The 20,847-nt window shown below is 38.3% G+C and overlaps 1 protein-coding gene across 2 annotated transcripts in view; it reads right to left on the bottom strand.

Moving 5' to 3' along the window:
• The window catches only part of LOC109404201 (uncharacterized), a 104,999-nt gene extending 84,563 nt beyond the window's left edge, over positions 1 to 20,436 (bottom strand). The window contains exon 1 of one of the 2 annotated variants that reach the window (XM_062851054.1): positions 19,667 to 20,436. In XM_062851054.1, coding sequence (XP_062707038.1) covers positions 19,667 to 19,683 — 17 coding nt within the window. In that variant the 5' untranslated portion in view covers positions 19,684 to 20,436. The remainder of the gene's footprint in view (positions 1 to 19,666) is intronic. The other variant, XM_062851055.1, reaches the window with a different exon arrangement.
• Positions 20,437 to 20,847: the final 411 nt, after the last annotated feature.

Here is a 20,847-nt window from a genome sequence, read left to right as displayed (position 1 = left end):
AGGGTGTCCCAGAAAGTATGGGCACAATTTTGCAGCTCTGTCATTTGGGAATGGATGCACAAACAAACTTTATTTTCACACATGCCCTACCTCAATGTCTTAACATCAAATGCCAATCATTAGAATTTGCATTTTACATTTCGTTTGAATGCGGTAGAACATTCCCTAAAAGACCTTTCAAAGCTTCTGCACAAATTGCTATATTTTTCAATGACATCGTTCAACAAATTGTTTTCTACGCATGAAATTAAGCTCAATAAAAATTTCAAAAAATATATCCGTGTATTTCTACATGCATATCTATTATACAACCCTAAGTTTGAATTGAAAATATGTACTTTTGAACCTGAGAAATGATTTCAAACACCAAAATTGATATTTTTGAAATCTCGATTTTCTAATAGTTGAAAACAAGCTTCTGAGTTAATATCACAGCATGCAGAAAACTACAATAAAATTTCGCTATAAGTTAAATAAATGACCAAGCTTTATAAAGTGTAGATTGAATTATTTTAATTCTCGATCAAACATCCTTTAAAATTCGAATGTCTGTGGGCATGTCTTATCCAGAAATAGAAAAGGCGATTTTTTCAGTTTTCTCAAAATTTTGAAGTACCCGTACGCACAGGCAGAACATTTTTTTTATAAAAAATTCAATCAACCATCTAATGTTTTGTAATTCAATCAACCATTGATGTTTTCGAATACATCATGTCAAAAAAAAATCGAAAAAAATGTTTCGAATTTTGGTTTTAGGCAAAACCGTAAAAAAGTAGTTTGTGCAGAAGTTTTTGAAGTTGTTTTTTCATTTTAAATATTCTGCATACAACAATTCTTTTTAATGTTATAACTCTTTTAGGAATCAATGAAAATACTTTGAATAAAAATACAAAAATATAAAAACTGTTGTTTGTTCAGAAAATTATTGTATTTTCGTTATACAAAGTTGTGCCCATACTTTCTGGGACATCCTATAGCACCACCCATTATAAATTATCTGGCCATCAAAACAAAAATGATGACTTTCTAACTTATTTTGTAACCATAATTATGACTGTTAACTTTCTTGTAGCTTTTTGGCACTCCAACAGCACCTCTTTCATTGTTATCACATATCACATCGCAATATACCAACGTTAACGATTCTAGCTTATGCGAGTTTGTATGCACATTTTAACGAGTTGATTTTTACTTTTATGCGATTTAGTTTGTACACCAATGCGAGTTTCACTGACATAATCAAGCTTGCTATTTGATGAAAACATTCGCGAAATGTTGCGATTTGCTTTCGACAACGAATACGTTTTCACCCATCCTCGCTTTATTCAATCTACCTCCCATATGAGTAGCACACGAACGGACTCAACATTGATCAGCATAGTTGACTCTTCCTTTTCGCCGTTGAGCCGTTGCGTCCTAGCCAAGCATCTCTTTTCATCGCTTTCGATGCTTTTCGACAGCTTATCGCGAAGCATCGTTGGCGGGAAGCTTTATTAATATGGTATCGGTACATACGAATGTTGCTTCTGTGTGCGTGTCGAGCGTTCGTGACGTTGCTTCGCAAACCAACCTATTCGGTATGGTTCGGCTGTTCGGGCAATCGTGTGGCGGCACAGTCAGATGTGTGCAAAATCGTTTGTGATTTACATCATGTTCGTTTTGCCACCTCTTTGCTGCTGGTCATCGCTGATCAGTGCACAGTTCAATCGCACGCGATAAATATACAGTTGATGAGTTGTGATGAGCACTAGTGAGGTGATAATTTGCATCATTGGACATAATAAGAAAAGTACCAAGCGAAGTCGTATAAGCATCGCAGTGCACAATTATGCGAATTCAATTGACACTTTGCGAGTCCGCTCGAACTCTTTTGTGAATAAGTAAAGTTCGTCGCAATAAAACATCATAATATCGTCTACTACGATGTAGTTAAACATTATATAAGTTAATTTGCACTCTTATATGATTTTACCAGATACATCGCAATAAGTTCAAACATTAACATCATATGCGATGAAAATTGTCATTCAGCCGTATATATATGCGATAGTGAGTTAAAATAGTCCTTTATACGATGTACAGCGTACATCCTTATGCGATTTCTGGTTGTCTGGGTGAGGGGTGGTGTCGCCAATATGGCCTTTTGGTAAATCCGAGTAAAACATCTATCTATCTTTTCTCGGAAAGGCGAAACCGTAATGGCGTTCTACCTTTGCGTCTTTTTAATTCTGAAATCAATATGACTGATCAAGTAAAGTACGTTGGAGTTATTCTTGATTCCAAGCTTCCCTGGACACCTTATATTGAATTCAGAATAAAGAAAGCCTGCATGGCCTTCGGGAAATGCCGGCGAACTTTTGGTAAAACTAGGGGCCTAAAACCCAAGTATGTCAAATGGATTAACACAACTGTTGTTCGTCCAATATTGGCCTATGGATGTCTTGTGTGGTGGCAAAAGGGCGAACTGAGTACGATCCAAACAAAATTAGGCAATCTCCACAGGAAGAACTTGATGGCGGTGTCTGGAGCGTTCAACTCTCACGGTAGCGTTCGAAGTTCTCTATGACGTTGCCTCACTACACATTCATCTTAAACAAAAAGCACTTTCTTACACTTACCGCCTATGGGTACTCGGTTTACTAAAGGAAACTCCTGTGAACCGCAATTTTCCATATATTCCATATATAGGACATTTTCCACGAAATTTCCTTCCCAGGAAGAGTGGACATCTGGTTATCTGGAGAGAAGTATTTCAGAAAGCATCGTATGTTACACTGATGGCTTCCTTCTCGCTGGTCGAGCAGGTGCTGGTGTTTATTCTCGTGAGCTAAGGCTACATCAGTCTTACTCACTTGGTAGACACTGCACCGTTTTTCAGGCCGAAATCTTTGCTCTTATGTGCGGAGTGCAATCAGCACATAATGGGCAAAGTCATATACTTCTGTTTAGATAGCCAGGCTGCTATTAAAGCACTTGCTTCGGCCAACTCTAAGTCAAAGCTAGTTATCGCTTGTCGAACTTTAATCGAGGAGCTGAATACAGCAAATGCTGTTCACCTTGTATCCCAAGCAGCACCTGCAACATCATCCAAAATGTGGTTTTCTATGCTTTGGTCTAAAAGAGTTGCAATAAAAGCGCACGCAACTTCCATCTTGTTAGTTGAGTTGCATTTAAACTTCGAATATCGTTAAGTTGCAGCTTTGTTTCATTGGAATTACAAATAACATCGTATTTAACACAGTGAAGAGAATTGTCAGACAAAAGAGGCACAAAACAAGCAACAAAGAAGACGCGGCGATTACTTTTTATCCCAACTGGTAACAGATAATGACATGATCTCGACTTTTTTTTTGTTGCAGACAAAAAGGAAGCTGAATTTGTTGTGTACTTTTCAACTCGTGAATAATCAATTATTACTAACCAAAAATCGAAACTTTTTGATGATACATCTTCAACATCATTGTAGTGTTTACCGACTCGAAGTTACCGCTCGAAAATCACAATGCAAGGCTTAAAAATCTCTAAATTCGTGGTGCATGATCTTTGTCCTATTCTGTTCAAGTTGGGACAAACGTATGTCGCATTGGGTAGAATGTCGCAACAAAATCAGGTTGCGACATTGTCGTTGTTGTTGCGCGATGGTTGAATTTTGATTCATTGATTTAACATCGATTTATGGAGGCGGAGCTTACATATTCCTCACAAGTGGCAATACAGTTAGCTTGCATTAAATGTGCTATGTAACACACATGAAACATTTTACTCTGGTTTGTTTGTTCAGATTAGGTTCCAAATGTGTTGCGAAAAACTTGCGCGTCTTTTCATTTTGACAGCTTTCTAACTTGTGGCAAAGACGGTACAATGAAGTAACGCGTAACTTCAGTAGCTTTTAGGATGCATTGAGCAGCAAACCTTCCACAGAGCTTCTGGTGTAGTGTGTAAGGTGAGTAGTTAATACTCCTGGTGTCCATGGTTCGAGTCTGAATATATTTTTTCATTTTTTTATCATTCCCCCTAGCTCAACTTGCACAACGATTTAAAATTTGCGCTTTTTGCGTTTCAAAGAAGAAGCAATTGTGTTCTGTTGTCCTTAATTTGAACAGTGAATAAATTGCACTGATGTTGCTGGTTCTGGCTTTGAAACAAGTCATGTTGCTTGGGATGGGTCCTGGCCATTCTTCCATCGCTGGAAATTAAATGGTTGATGAGTTAGCTCGCACTGGAACATCACATGACTTCATTGGTCCTGATACCGCTATTCCGACATCGAAGTGTTGTGCTAAGCTTCAAATTGACACCTGGGCTGCCACTCAGCACAATCAATATTGGAATAGCTTGGAGTCATGTCGTCAAACAAAATTGTATTGTACTGAGCCATCTCCAGAAGTATCTAACAAATCTGTCCAAGCAGAATTGCAGTATGCTGGTCAAAGCATTGACTAGCCACTGCCGACTCAGCTATCACATGGTGAACATTCAGCAAGCTGATTCATTTGTATATGATAGCTGTGACTCCGATTATGGAACTTCGTATCATTTGATTTGCGTTTCCAAGTACTCTGTATTAAACACTTATTAAGTGAAACTGACTTCAGAAACTTAAATCTTCAGGATGTTCTGTTGTTCTTGACCCGCTGCGGTTAAGAGTTATAAGCTCTCTTTACGTTTTATGCGTTATCACAGTGCCCTTTTTAGGGCGCTGTTCGAACCCATTATGCCCGCTTATGCGTGTATGACCATCCTGTTCCTTTACCTGTCATTTTTCCTATCTCATCATTTTTCCTTCCCTTCTATCTCAGTTGAATGATAAATAGGCTCGTGGGCACAAATTTCCCAAATGGAGGAGAACATGCCTCTGAAGCCGACCTACTGATACCTGATACCTGAAAGGTGTTTCAACCTAGGCACTAGGGCCAGGATACGAAATAAATGCCTGTGTTCCTACCCAGGAAGGAACTGGGCGTGACATTAACCTTCTTAGCATCGTCGCCCCCACCGATTTTCACCGTACCTATTTTGCTTTTTCATAAACTGAGTGATTTGTAAGAGATGTCCCGACTCATTGTCATTCTTATTGTTGAATTGAAAACGCTGCACAGCGCAGGCCTGGCCGCTTTAATGATTGTAATGCATCTCGGATGCACTGCAATCATTAGTAATGACAAGAAAAGAGATGGAAATAGTCGCTTCAATAAATAGCTGTGTAAGGATGGAAGAAAATCACTTCTAGTGATAAATGAAACAGGATACGAACAATCCAAGATTGCCTTTGCTCTTGCAGTAGCATGATGCCGAAATCCTCGCCCCGTGCTTGTATCATGGGATCATAGGCAATCAAAGCATCTGATGCACGCTTTATCATGGGATCACACGTTATCAGATCATGTTACAAGTCGCGATAAATGTTATTCATCACGATTTAAACCTGGATTTAAACCTTTTATGGACCACCAAACAGAATTCATGATGAAAAACAATACATTCATTGGCATATCTTGATATTAGAGCACCAAGAATGCACAAAAAGTGAATGATTTTCGGTATTTATCATTTCGACTTCATGATAACGATCGCATCATGGCCGAACATGCCTCGCGATTCAATTTTCGCGGAGCGTGGTTTGTTATAATGCTTGACGACAACGTTCTATCGTTGTTGCTAAGATCGCGCGATGTGCTTCAACCGCGATACATTCAGAATCTTATCATGATCACTAGATTTCCATCCTTGCAGCCAACGCAAGCAGTCACAACGTGGCGCTGCAGTCAGCGAGTTGTTTTTATTGGCTTGCAACCTTAACCCAAGTAATGATTCAAATCCTTACACAACTTTCTGAATGAAGTTCATTGTAGGGCAAGTGCTCCAATTATGGCTATAGTACCAATTATTCGCCATAGATGATTTTTACCCTTTAACGATGTAAATCAACAAGAAAAAAATATGAACAACAGATCACGTTCACAAAAGATGGTTGCACTCATTTAAACTCCACATTTTGCTCAAATTATGGTAGGAATAAATCAGTTTCCTTAAAATTTCAGCTTCTTTGCCTTTTTCGCCATAGTGTACCAGTTATGGCTAATCCCATAAGGAATGCATGCAAATAGTGCGAAAAGGAACCGAAGTTTACAAATGTAGCTATAACTGGTACAGGGTTCGTATCATTGGCACACCCTTTAATAAATACTAAAAGTAGGGTAATTTGCCAATTGTTGCACAACTAAAAACTCGCCTATTGTTGCACACTCCATGCTTTTCTTATGGGGTGTGCAATAATTGGCGAATTTTTAGCCGTGCAACAATTGGCGATTTACCCTAGTTTTGGCTCCGTTTCTATATTTTTCCTGTAAAGTATGCTAGCTCAGCTATCTTTTAACATATTGGTGACATTCGTTGGTCTTCTTGTTATTTTTATACAAATAGTTTTCCTTAGGTAGTGCCATAATTGGAACAGGCACCCTAGTCTGGATGTCTGTTTTCTGTGACCATATTTTGAATCGAGTTTTTGCCAGAAGAGCAGTTTGCCCAAACTTTTCCTGTCTACTACCTACGTATTTAGTAAGTGCTCTCGAACCAGCTGCCGTCGTATACGCGATCCTCACTTAAAAATATCGTTTTGCTGAAAATTGTTTTCTTCTCTCGATTTTGTGATGTTTTTTTTTCCTGCTTTCAGCGGTTAATTCGGCATGCAACCGGCGGCAAGATTTGTGTGTGCAGTCGCCCCAAATGTATCGCGCGGAAACTTTTCCTGTTTTAATTTCTCAAATTTATTCGTTCGTGTGTTCTTTTCATGCGTTTTCGCAATTTATTTCTCGTATAACGATCAAATGTGTCAGATTGGTTGCCACCACCCGGACGATCGTTGTTGCCTCGTGCACCTTCCTAAAACAATTGATGCACCCTGCCGGCCGTGGTGTGTGGTGTCGTCGTCGTCGATCCCACTCGTTGCTACGCTCTGGTAGGTTATTGGTGACGACAAGCTAGGAACGTGAACACTTGGCTTGGCACACATGGGTGAGATGCGCCGTGCGCCTGCGTTGAACCGGTACCGCACCACGAGTTGCGTGGGCAGGAAAATATTGTACAGTTTGTTTCGCGGAATTCCGAATATTCGAATGAAAATGTATGGCAAGGCAACGGGAGTGGTTTTGCGCGTCTGTCATGGCCCACCAAATCTGCGCGAGTGGGCGCTAATTGTTTTGATCCATAAATTGTAATTGTCCCCCGTTTCACGGTCACGGGGACTTTGCGTATTTTTTAAGTTACTGCTTCGATAAGGGAGTCTTGCCATTATTGTATGCAAATCAAAGAAACATTATATATGTATTGGTCGACAGTGAAAATGCCAGCAGCAAGCGTAAAGAGAAAAGTAGGTGTAAGGGTTTAATAAATTTATTACAACCAGCTGAGAACGCGAAGAAATTGACCACCAGTCGAAAGTCGTACGGTACGCTGCGTACGCCAAGCAAGTAAGCAGGACAGTATACACGGAGAAATCAAACTACCTAATTTTTGGGTCGATTTTACTCAAAGCTGAGTATATCGAATAAACTAGTTACCCAAAATTAGGTTGTTTTCCCTCTTTCCCCACCGATGTTGTCAAAAACAAACAGAGATGCATCTACCCAATGGGGGTACTTGAGCCCAATAAGCCAATTTTGAGTAAATGTAGGTATACTCAAATTTGGGTTGAATGAGGGTGGGGGGGTCTTGGGTTGAATTTACCTACTCTTAAGTATATTTTTTTTGCTGGAGGTAAAGGCAATTTACCTAGTGTGAGTTTAATCGATTTACTCAAATTTGGCTTATTGGGCGGAACTATGGGATTGCGTCAAAAGAACTCAATTTTGGGTAGTTTGGCGGTTCCGTGTATGGTCTATGGAGATCCTATAGAACTGAACGAATTTCAATGGTCAAGCTTGGGAGAATACAGATTGTGTTAGAATAGTTTTGGAGCACGAGTTGTACATTTATCCAACAAGGCTTGTCGAATTGGATACCTACGATGAGGCCTGTAAAAATCGAGTTTTGCAACGAGTTGTATACAGCATTTTTTTGTAGTGACAAAAATTATTCAGTACAATAGGGTATGTGTTCCATCAGTATTCTCACGCTCCCATGTTCATCCTATTCGAAAAAAAATCGAATACTTCATCGACTGATTCCGTTCTTTTTGTTTTCAAGGGTGCTCACTTCTAACAAAAAATACAAAAATAAGAAACAAAACAAACAGCGCTTCAATCCCTTGTTTTTCGTAAGATGAAAATGGGAGCCACATGCTTAATAAGGGAACCAATACCCTATGATCATTTCCATCAGTACCATCGCACGGTGTCAAAATCTCTATTTATGTATTATTGAACTTCCATTTATCTCGGATTTTTCTCGTATGGACTATTATATTTATAATCGGAATTAAGACTAGAAATTATTTCAGCGGTGATTTTTTTTCCATACATTTTGTATGGACTGTATCGATAATTATAAGAACACCTGAAAATTGCTGTATTTAAAAATGTTTCATATACTATGAAAATTAAATTCAATTACATTGTTTATTAACCATCAGAAGAACCCATGACATGACATCAAAATATATGGTATGTGGGGGCAAGATGGTTCAGGGTGCAAGATGGGCCAGTGTCGTTTTCAACTGTACTATTTATTTTTTGAATGTTTCAATAATTTTCTCAGATGTACAATGTGGTGTGGGTCGACAAAAAAGTGAAATATTCGTTTAAAATATCTTTACGTTCCTTGTACAGACAAAAAATAATATGTTTTTTCGTGATACTCCTTATACATTCCATATAACTACATGTAACGTATAGGCGGGGCAAGATGGGTCACCCTTAGTTTTCGATATGTTTGCATGGTTTTTCAAAATGTTTTATTTTACATTGAAAGGCAATTCTATGACCTACATTATCGAAGCGAAGAGATCACTAAAATTTCAATATTTTTCTGCAAAAAAAATCATAGATTTTTGGAGTCCGTTCGTGATTGCCTGAACAAAAATTTTCTATTTCCTAGAATAAACTACCATTATGTTTCATCACTGCCTTCATGTAATCAGTAGGTATGAGAAGCTTAGATATACAAAATAAAATAGAAGATATAGTATTTATTTATTGGAGAAAAAATGAGTTTTCTGTTAGCTGACCCATTTTGCCCCCATAAAAATGAGGTGGGCCAAAATGGGTCACCTGAAGAATCAGGTTTCAAACTGTACGACCTTTCTACATATAATCTTTTGTCATAGCTTACACAGCTAGTCGCGTTCGTTTTTTTTTTACCGAAATCTCAACTGCTGAGGATTCGGGAATGGTTTTTTACCGAAATTCTGTAAAAAATACCAAATTTTGGTAAATGTTATCGTTTATCTGTCAAATTTTAATGAAGTTCGGTAAACGTCACCGAATTTTTCCGGTAAAAAAACTTAACGGTTGGGATTTCGGTAAAATATTACCGAAGTCGGTGATTTTTTCTGAGTGTGTACTAGTGTATATGGAAAGTTGTGATAGAAAACCAGGGAATGAAATTATCAGCAAATTGAGACGAAAAACGGCGTTTTTCGAGCAACCGATTTTTTCTGTTTTTACTTTTCCTGTGAGAAATGTTTATCGGTCGTTGCTGTTTGTCCCCGATCAAAGATAGCCGAAAACTGGAAATCACTCTTTTCATTTTCGCTATCCAACTTTATCGCCTGCAAAGTTATCGCGATAATTATCAGAAGGCAAATAACAAAAATTTGCCGCTAACGGGATTCGAACCTAGACCCTCCACAAAAATGTGTATGAGCGCGCACCATTACCACTCGACCACACAAGCTGCTCGCGAGAGGACAGAAATTTTATACATAAAAGCTACAGCCGGTGACGACGGGACTACGGAAAGGCGAACAAAGAGCAGAAAGCAAACCAGTCAACTTTTCATTGTTGATGATAATCGATTTTCGGCGCTGCGGAACGAGCGAAAACACATTCTCGGGAGAAACCCGGGTCTGAATTTATCGCACGTCTTTTTTCCAGGGGTGGTAGATCCTACCCTCTACGCCCACCCAAACATGCCCACCTGCGCGCCATCTGCTGTTGGTTCTAATTTGTAAACATCTTTTGTTTAGTTGTTTATAAACATCAACAATAGTAAAAACATGAGCGTTTTTCTCTTCCTTTCGGTGCTGGTGCTCAGTTTTTTTAGGTAATTATCGAAATTTCTTGAGTTGTAGTGTTAAATTACCCTCATATCAAAGCACCAGAACCGCCCTGGGAGTTTTCAATTTTCAACCGATTTCCGCACTCCAAACAAAACGAAAACAAAAACAAGCGAGAGTATAGGCAAATATTTCATAATGGCGAAAACAAAACACTGATTTTTTTTTGGAATATTTTTTTTTCAATATAATCTAAATAAAATGTGTGGGATTATGCTTGAATCACATGCTGACTTGCTTTTAGCATAATAAAACGGTGTTAAAATCAATTTTGCGAACGAAAATAGATATTTTATTGGTTGGCCGTTACGTCCTTGTAATGGTACTAAAATTGAATAGAGGGTAGGCGCAATTTGTTCCCAGTTGACAGCCAGCTTATTCCCCTGCTTTTTTCGCCGATAATGCGTGTGGGAGAGTTTTCAACTATCGCGATCGTGATCGATAATTTCATTCCCTGTAGAAAACAAATAATTCGATGTGTACTCAGAATGTTTCAGGGATTCATTTCTTCTCCCCCCCCCCCCACACTTACCATATTTATTTTTTCATGGAGCTTGGCAGCTCTCACACCTTCTTCTTGATGTTCTTCACGAGGTTTTGGACAACCGTTTTGCTTACGTTGACCCATTATTTCTTGAATCTGATGACGTCATCTGATTCTCTCTTCTTTTTCCGCGGTTCCCCTTTCATCAAAGCTCAATATTTCTGAACGAGCCTTATTTGTGGTCAATTTGGAGGATGCATTGCTTTTTCCACAAATAGGACATTGTTTTTATCATACTGGTCCAAGGTGTCCCGCATGAATTTGACATGTTTGTGAAATAGTCCATTTTACGAGCCGATTTTATGAATGAATTTTGACAGGAGGTGGCGTCCAATAACCCGTGAAAATCAATATCATCATCAACATTGTTGTCACTTGGTAAAATGGCTCATTGACATTTTTGGGCAGTCTGACAGATTTGAGATGTGCACGACATTAGTCATTACCATACGTTGTTACTTAAGTAAAACGTGTAAAACTAGCAAAAGGTTATCAAAATTTTTGCGTGCAATCTTTCGAAATTACACTACAACGCGGAGATAGCAAATAAATCAGTGAGAAATTGTGTAATGCATAAATTTTCAGAACAAACAATTTTGAACGTGTTTTTGTTGTGAGCTACGGGGATTTTTCCTTTCGCTGTCCTGGTCCCACACGTAGTGCAGGTTGCCAAATCAGCCAAAATAATGTAGGCCCAAGTAACATTTTAAGTTTTGTTCGGCTCTATAAGAGATCTTCATGACCAATTTTATAAATCTTGCAATAAACTTATTTATACATCAAACATCTTGATAACCTCTTTAAGAGCATCTTCCGGCTAAGTGGGCCACTCTTGGAGAGGTTTTGCAAACCACATTAAGGCCGTTCGCAATGCTGTTTTATTTTGTATGGCGAGTTTTAAAAATTTTAAAACTCGCCATACAAAATAAAACAGCATTGTGAACGGTCTAAGAATAGCAATAAAACTGTTTTAAAAGCTAGTTGATTTTTTTCCATTCTCGAAAAGAGGTTATGATGATTGTTGTTGTTTTTTCTCAACAAAAACTATGACAGCTCAAGATGCAGATAAGTTTCTTCGATGGCACGTAAAGTTTAGGAGGATACATCATTCGTAAGTGGAAAGCGACAATGTCAAAGTAATATTTTAGTAATTATTGTGTTGGTAGGCTTATGCGCATTCAATGTTACCGTGAATATTGGGATTGCAGAAACATAAAATTATTGCGCTTCGAAATTGTTGAATATTATCGTCTTGAAATGAAATAAATCAATTTGTTGATTTACTAAAACTATCTCGAATCACAAGAAAACCCAGCTGAGAGAGTTTATTTATAAGAGCATGTTATGCAAATGACGGCAAACTATCAATTCATTGCTTATTTGAGCAAAATTAACTATTTTCCATTCACGTCAGCTGATTCTTCAATATGGCGACGACCATAAAATTAGCGAAAATAAAACGAAAGGAAGTTTACTTTCATGGTGACCACAATAAACCTAGAAGTATCGTAGTTTCTGCTTTTCCACCAACAGATGTCGTTACTAATCGAATGGATCGCCATCTGTTGAGAGTTTGAACAGTTTTATTGTGGTAAAAATGATTGCCAGAGGGTTTACATATAGTTTTGTTTTGTTTATTCTTAAAATCTGGCTTTATGGATATCTTCAAGTATACTTTAAAACATTTCATCAATAGTTTTCATTAAAGCTTAGATAATCAATACATAGATGTCCAACTAACGCATCGAAGTATGCATGTGAGTAGCTTCACTGCGCATTACGCTATTTAGTATACCCTGCACACTTGATTGATTTTCTGCATGCATGGAGCATTATCAACTGACAACTGTCAGAAACGAATTTGTTTTACCATCAATGAATTTCAAATGTCGGTTGATAGGTACATTGAAACGTCTTCTAACCCCGGTTGTACTTGTGGTCGTAAACGGAAACTAGTCTAAACTTCGAGGTGTCTACATTCGACGACAGCTCGTGGAATGGAGGCTTCTTCTCTTTCCAGTCCAGGACTTTGCGTGCGAAGTAAGGTCTTTGTATATTATAGAAGACACGTGACGTTTTTTCTGGTGGAGTAGAGCTGCCGAAATTTAATCGATTGGCTTTCAGATGCTTAGGTCAGATGATGTACATGTGACTGGCCCAACTCAGTCGTCCAAGCCCGTCTGGTCATACTAGGGTACGTAACTACACTAATTTGGTTGACCATGTTCACGACATAGTGAACTGATAGCCCATGGTTACGGGGCAGTGCGGAGTTGCGCGAAACTTTGTGGACCATACTGTGGCATTCTTCCGAAAAGGGCTTCCTTCAGCCCTTGTTACACCGAATTTGAAACCAATACTCTCCAGATAAAATTTTTCTGGTGCGTCATGCAGAACTCATTTACAGTGTGTTGTATATTCATTAAAGGGAAATAAACGCATCATCGTAGTTCAAATTACAAAATATTGAAGGAAACAGTCCAAACCAATTTATTGTAGTGATTTATCTAAAGTTCAGACCTCGGCAGCCAAGTCAGCAGCACTTTGTCCAAGTTCTTTTCCAATACGATATGCATAGAATCTCACGGAGAAGCTGTATTTCTCTCGTCGGTTGACACGCTTCGGAGCTTTGGGACGCAGGAGTTAGCAGTGTCATCATAAAGTTACTACGTGGTAGCTCCCATCAACCACTCGATGCCGACGCGCCATTTTAGCAGCTATAAATAAACTATTTCTTATAAGATGCTAAAGATTTTATGAAGTGATTTTTTTTACTTACGCTGAGTTTCGGAAGGTTGCAGCTAAGCTGCAGCTCCAACATGGAGGAAAATGATTACAATTGGATGGCTCACGCAACTCGAAATGTCAGTTATTTTCATCGCAAGCTTACTTGGACCCCGTGATGGACTTCTAAAGCCTTGCCTTGAAATGCGCAGGGTAGTTCAAATAGGTTCAAATGTGTAGTTCACCCGTCGACCACCCTCATCCTGTAGGCGCTGCTGTTTTGTTGCCAGCGCATCGCATAAGTGGGAAATCTATGTAGGGTGGGGCGGGGCAAGATGAGTCGCGGGGCAAGATGGGTCAGTGCCATTTTTGGGCGCATTACTTATGTTTTGATTATGTTAATAATTTTGTTAGATGACCAGCATGAATATACAAAAGTTTGGGGCATTGATTGAAAAAATATTCACTCTCATTGGAAATAAAGAATAAAATGGTTTTTAGCCACTTTTCTTATGCGATACATTCCATATAATCTCCATACAAACGGCCGCGGGGCAAGATGGGTCACCTTCAATTTTGAACGTATTTTTGGAGCATTCAAAAGTTATTTATTTTTTATTACAAGACTATCTCATAAATGACTTCAATCAAGCGGAATGAACGCTCAAAATTATAACATAAAATTATGATAATTTATTTGTGAAAACATCGTTTTTCAAGTCGTCTTAAAACCACTGAAATCGTAAAGTTTTTTTATATTTCAAATAAATTTATAAAATGTTTACTAGTAGCTCTTGTTTACTCAGTATGGATATGGAGCATATATGAATGCGGAACAAAACTTATATTTTGACGTTTTTCGTTGAGAAAATGTGAATTACTTAAAAGATGACCCATCTTGCCCCGCACTTTTTTCACGGCGCAAAATCGAACTCTTTTGAAAACTGCTTGTTTAACATCATATTTTGTATTTAATGAACTTTTTATCGACTTTTAGCATAGCTAACAAGTGTATTAAAGAGAAGCGGACGAATACAAACCAACACGATTTGTATTTACAAAGTTATGGCGATCCATCCTTAGGTGACCCATCTTGCCCCGCCCCACCCTATTAATTATCTAAGATTAAAGTAATTTGTTTTCCGGAGGAGCCTTTAGATATAGTTTATATTGTAATGTTTTTTGAAAAGATGAAGAGGTTTTGTGCCTTTTTGAGAAAGATTTCAAAATTGCGGAAATCACTCAAAGGGGTTTTCCCTCTTTCAAAATTTTTAGTTAAAAAATAAATAATAATAATAATAATAATAAGATTAAAGTAATCATAAACTGTGAGTTTTATTTATTGCTGTAATAAAACCCTAATAAAAATCAAATAAAACCAATCAGCAATGGAATTGTTACTTGGGGGGCCTCTGTGCTTTCGTATGGTTGACAGAATTCGTTGTTGCAGACATTCCTTTTGATAAATTTTGATGTCCATATTTGCGATAGTGAAGAAACGTAACGATCTCAACCGCATTGGCAAATTGCTTGCCAAATCAACGCCTTTTTCCCTAATTTTTTGCAAAAAATAGATTTTTCCGAATTAAGAATATCCGTGTAAACTGTGCGACTGGAAGTGCCTTGTATTTAGTCCAATTTGAAATACGTTTCATCATCCATGATGTAATGATGCACATGTTATTTTTGCTAAAAACATCGTCGTACAACGTCCGAGTCCGACGCGGACACGTTTAATGCTTGGTTTAATGCTCCAGTGAGCTTTTTCGCTCTTTGAAGGAAGCACGACACTAGACGGACTAGCATGCAACGCCCAGTGGCACGCCGAAAACTTTTCCTGGCAGTTGCGCCGGGCGCTCCTCAGCACGCTGCGACTAAGATTTTGGTGACATTAGCTGAACGAACACGGAGCCGCACTTATACTTGCCTTTTTGATATCGTAAGTTGCATTATAGTTCATAATGAAACTCATTTCGATTGTATTATAAATCATATTATGGTGATGATATTAAATGCAATGCAATGCAATTGTTTAATTGGCAACCTGAGTTTTCAAGGTGTTTTTATTCTTATTCACTTAAGGACAGACTTGTTTGAATCCCAAAATGGCCGCCACAATGGCCGACTTTGGCACCTACTCACGATTTTGAGGGCACAAATCTCTTCGTAAACAAAACCAGCGCACCTGAGCTTCTTATTTTAAGCTTATTACAAGTGAGCAAGAACAGAATAAAAAAATGCATTGTTGTTTGAATTAGTGCGTCTGAAGTTTTGATGCACTGTTGAACCGGAATTTCAAGACGTTTGTCCTTAACCTAATTTATAGCTCTTTTGCCCACTAGGGCTCTACGTGAGCGATTCCAATTGGCAGCTACACTTCCACTTTTGCACAGCGCCGAAATGTATTCTATTATTCTACTATATCAATCTGGTTGCTTTTCGCGATTTTATTTTTTTTAATATATTTTAAAATTAAGGAGAAACGTCAGAGGACACAAATTTGGTTGCCGCAATGGCCGACTTGGGCCCCTACTCACGTTTTCAAGACCACCAATCTCGAAAATTCGTAAACAAATGCACTCTATTTGGAAAAGCTGCCTCTTTTTTTGCAAGTGAGAAAAGCCAGGATAATCAAGTGCGGCTTGACTCGACGCATCATTCGTTAGATTTGTGCCTCTAAAGTTTGTTTGCAAAATTGCAATGGGATATATCGATGTTTCACGTTAACTGCTCCTAAAATTTCATTAAACCTTGAACATTCATTCATTCATTCATTGATTTCAAATGAAGGTTTTTTTTTAATGTGATTGTATCGAAAATTCCATATGGTTATTTGCTACGAATGCAAAAAAAAACAACATTTCAAGACTATTATTTCTTGGAATATTTTTGACAAAAATGCCATATCCACCAATTTTTAATTGAGAATTTGGAGAACTGAAGAACTAAAGCTCAAGAACTGCTACAGAAAGCTGCTTTGATTGCAAATTTGTCCTACCCACGTAATTGAACGTGTTCTCGCCTCTGGTTGAATAGTATTGTAATCAATGTTAACCTTCTTCGTCTATTAGCAGACGCTCACCACGAAAACGTAGTGCATTCTGGGTCATAATTAGGCCGATGCAAATATTTAATTTGTTTTATGTCATCCCCCCCCCCCTTCAAAATTCCCAGAATAATGAAGTGACGAAAAAAGAAACATGGCATTCTATGACTCGATTTTCAATAGAAAAAATGTTGACAAGCAACTATTTTTTAATAGTCGAAAAATATGTTTTCAACAGTTGATATATTTTTTTAATTTTTCAATAATTTTTATTTGTTTGTTCCTTATTTATTTTTGTTCACCCCCTTGTATCCGATGAGAGGTCTCGGACATAAAAGAAATAGGGTTTGTGTGCCATCAGTAATCTCATGCTCCCAATTTCATCCTATTCGAAAACAAGCGATTACGGCACCGATTGATTCCGTTCTTTTTGTTTTCATGCGTGCTCACTTCTAACAAAAAATACAAAAATAAGAAACAAAACAAACAGTGCTTCAATCCTTTGTTTTTCGTAGGATGAAAATGGGAACCACATGCTTAATAAGGGAACCAATACCCTATATTTGCATCGGACTTACCGCAATGCACAACTAGGCAGCGATGGCATGCTCGTCAGTGTATGAGCAAGAGTGAGTAAATTTACTTTAATGAAAAAATCCAGCAATTTCGTAGTTAACTTTTCCGTATATATATTAGACGCTTTCTCCACGAGCCTAACTAGGCCTAACAAGACAATAAAAAAATATTCACGGAGAAACTTTTCCGTGAACTTCTCTACTGATTGCTTCAGAAATTTTATGGAAAGTTCCGGCGGGTATACTGCTAGAATCTCAATTGTGATAGAGCATTCGTGTATCGATTCAATCGAAATTTTCTCCATCCCAGTCGGTCCAGGAACTTTTCGTAAAGCAAATTTCCTTGACTTTACGATTGTATAGCTCACAGTCAATAACTATAGAAAAGCTCATATAACACAAAACTGAGAAGCAGACTTTGTCCCAGTTCCAGGCTAATGTGAGGCTAAAAGAACTTTTATCAAAACGGTATTTTTTGTCCAACCGACACTTTCCCAATCTCGCTCTTCGATATAGGGTGCTGCCAATATGTCTCCTTCAAGCACTAAACCCCTATCAATTAAACCCAATCATTGTCTGCAATCGATCAATGGCGAATCATGTAGTCACTGGTAAACGTTTGGCACCCGTCGTCGTCGCTGTCGCCGTCGCGGATCGAACCAGCGAAAGTAAAGGTACAATCAACCTTGGCATTATGTGATAGCTATTTTAAGCCATATGGTGAGTAGTCGCCCAAGCACTTGCCTTGCTGTTCAATGGCCGGCCACCACCAGTCAGTGTTGTTGATTTAGTGACATTCAGCTCTTCCCCATTTCCGAGCAATACGCGGAAGAACGATACGCTTATAGCATTCGCACTACTAATTCCTTCACGATGGTTACTTGACCGGATACATTGTAGTTGAGTGATCGAGGTTAGTAAGGGTGTCTGTTGATGATGCAGTGTAGGGATACCTAGACACCCCCGCAAAAACTACAATAAGTCTACCGAAATGCTACTTGAAAAGCATGTAAGTATAACAAACAATTATTGTCGTTATACAAAACAATCACAAATGTTCCTATTCTTATCAAATAGGACTAAAAAAATAATAAAAACACTTAGCAATAGCATTGCGCTGCCACTTTATCATAAAGTAGAGTACCGAACCACTTGGACAGTAGTTGGTATTTTGGGCACTTCACGCTATAACTCAGTCAATTTTAAACTACTTGGCCTTAATTTTTGTACACGGCTAGATACTAGGACGTAATTTGTTAATTAATTCATTATTAACTTAATACTAGCAGAAAAGTGCCTAAAATAGGAGCCTGCCCTTCTTATGTAGTTGTTTTTCGTCCTTAGACGACCATCAGAGAATTAGGCATTGCCGTGGGTCAGTATTCTGTTAACCCTTTCGTTATAACGAAAAAAAAAAGCTATAGCTAGTGTTGATCTGAGAGGGGCCTTGAAGCTACGAGAAACCCCTTTGTGACAAATGATTGTTTTTGGGGCTATCCATAATTTGAATTTTTCAAAATTTGAGTAAAAGCTGGATGTTGGTAATTGCCTCTGGATAGAAAACTCTCTATCCATTGGAAGTCAGTATTTTTTTAAGAATAGACATACTTTTGAAATCGATCTCTGGGCTGTTTTGTTGAGTAATCAAGCCAACTTTTGACAACTTTTTCTTCCTACCAGTAGGGTAAGTGATCCAATTATGGCTATAGTACCAATTATTCGCTATAGTTGATTTTCACCCTTTATCGATGTACATCAACAAGAATAAAATGTGAACAACAGATCACGTTCACAAAAGATGGTTGTACTCATTTAAACTCCAAATTTTGCTCAAATTATGGTAGAAATAAATCATTTTCCTTAAAATTTCGGCTTCCTTGCACCCTTTTTCGCCATAGTGTACCAATTATGGCTAACCCCATAAGGAATGCATGCAAATACCTAGTGCGAAAAGGAACCAAAGTTAAAAAAAATGCAGCCATAACTGGTACAGGGTTCCTATCATTGGCACACGCTGTAACAAACACAAGAAGTAGTTTTGGATCCGTTTCTATATTTCTCCTATAAAGTATGAAAACTAAGCTATCTTTTAACATATTGATTGATCCTTAGGTAGTGCCATAATTGGTACAGGCACCCTATTTATGTTTACCTTGAATGTTTGATAACATAGCCATCATAACCATTTAATTCAACGATTGTTGAAGAACTTTATTTTTTTACTTATAGATACTCACACCTTCATAAATTTCACACCTATAAAAGTTAAATAATAGCTTATTACAAACGATCGAAGTCATCTCGGACATAAAGTTGATTCTTAAGATGAGTCAAAACTGAAAACTGTATTTGCTGTAATAGTTTGGACTATTATAATTATTTCGTAATTGTATCATTTCTGACTCAACTTTTTTGAAAGTTCTAAGAACCTCCTAGAATCTATTTGACTTGAAAATGTTGCATTGAAATGGTCGTAAAACTTGCAGAGTTCAACGATCCGTTTATTGCCGCCGATGATTTTTTTTACTTTGAATGCCATACTTATTAAAAATAATCTCTTTTACCTTGATGATTTGTCCATTTTGCGGCAAGACTGCTTTCAATCCTGCGTCCACCACTTCCTGAGCTAGGACAGCTGCTATAATCGCTTCAGCAATGATTTCCCGCCGTTCAGATTCGAGAACTGCCAATTATAGCACGTACACCGGACTGCTCAAAATCCTCGTTCGTTCAAGCACCATCCAATGAAACTGAGCTTTTCAGCTGGTCTACGATTTTTCATAGATCTTTCTTCACTTCGAAAACATTCACAACTTTCATAAATCAGTCGTATTTATAGGGACACATAGCGCACCGTGCCCTTTCGATCACGCACTGATCTTACTTCACTCACAATATCGAAGGCGTATTTTCACTTTTCCCGGCACGGAGCAAATGCTTTTCCTTTTTCTGCTCAAAATCGACTTGTGCACGTTTTTCTTTCCTAAACACTTGTATGTGTTTCCCCTGCTTCACTCCTGCACTGAGCCTTATTCTACTCTAATCTACGTCGTCGAGCACATCCATAAAAGGATGAATACCGGATCTAGGAAAAATGAAACCGAGATACAACACTCTACAGGTTCTATAGTCACAGGATCAAAGTTACGCGTTCCATCGTCCAACTCACACTGAGCGTAGTCTGGCGGAAAATTTTCACGCGAGAAAATCCGTTCCAACAGATTTTCCTCGACAGGAACGCCCACCCGCACTGCTGCCGTTGCTGGTCACTCTCGATCGTTGGTTGGTTGGTTGGTTGCTGTCGCTCGCTACACAATCCGCCGACAGTTGTCCGTTCACACATTGACGACCGTTGGTCTGTGCTGCGCAAACACAGAGCTGATCGAAGTTTGCGGCCGGTGGACGACGCGACGTTGCTGTTGGCCGCTGTCGTCTTCGTCGTATAGTTGTGTACGCGCTTAGCGAAAAGTTTATTCGTTGTACCTACGGGAGCTGAAGGTAGACTGAGAATCTTTCCGGTATTACACACAGACACAGGGGCGTAGGACCAGAATGTTAAATTTATGTTACAAAATATAATAATATAAAAAAGAAATCCTTTGTAATTTAGAGTACTGGTTGTCTAACATATTTAAAACCTAAATCCTAAGTTACGATTCGTAACTAATCAATATTACATAATTTATTCAATTGCAACGTCACGTACCCTTAAAAGTCTTGATCTTCGGATTCATATGTGTATTCT

The sequence above is a fragment of the Aedes albopictus genome, chromosome 2 (genome assembly GCF_035046485.1).
Source record: "Aedes albopictus strain Foshan chromosome 2, AalbF5, whole genome shotgun sequence".
NCBI lineage: Eukaryota > Metazoa > Arthropoda > Insecta > Diptera > Culicidae > Aedes > Aedes albopictus.
Note: the sequence above shows the minus strand (reverse complement) of the source record. Positions and strands in the feature narration are given on the sequence as shown.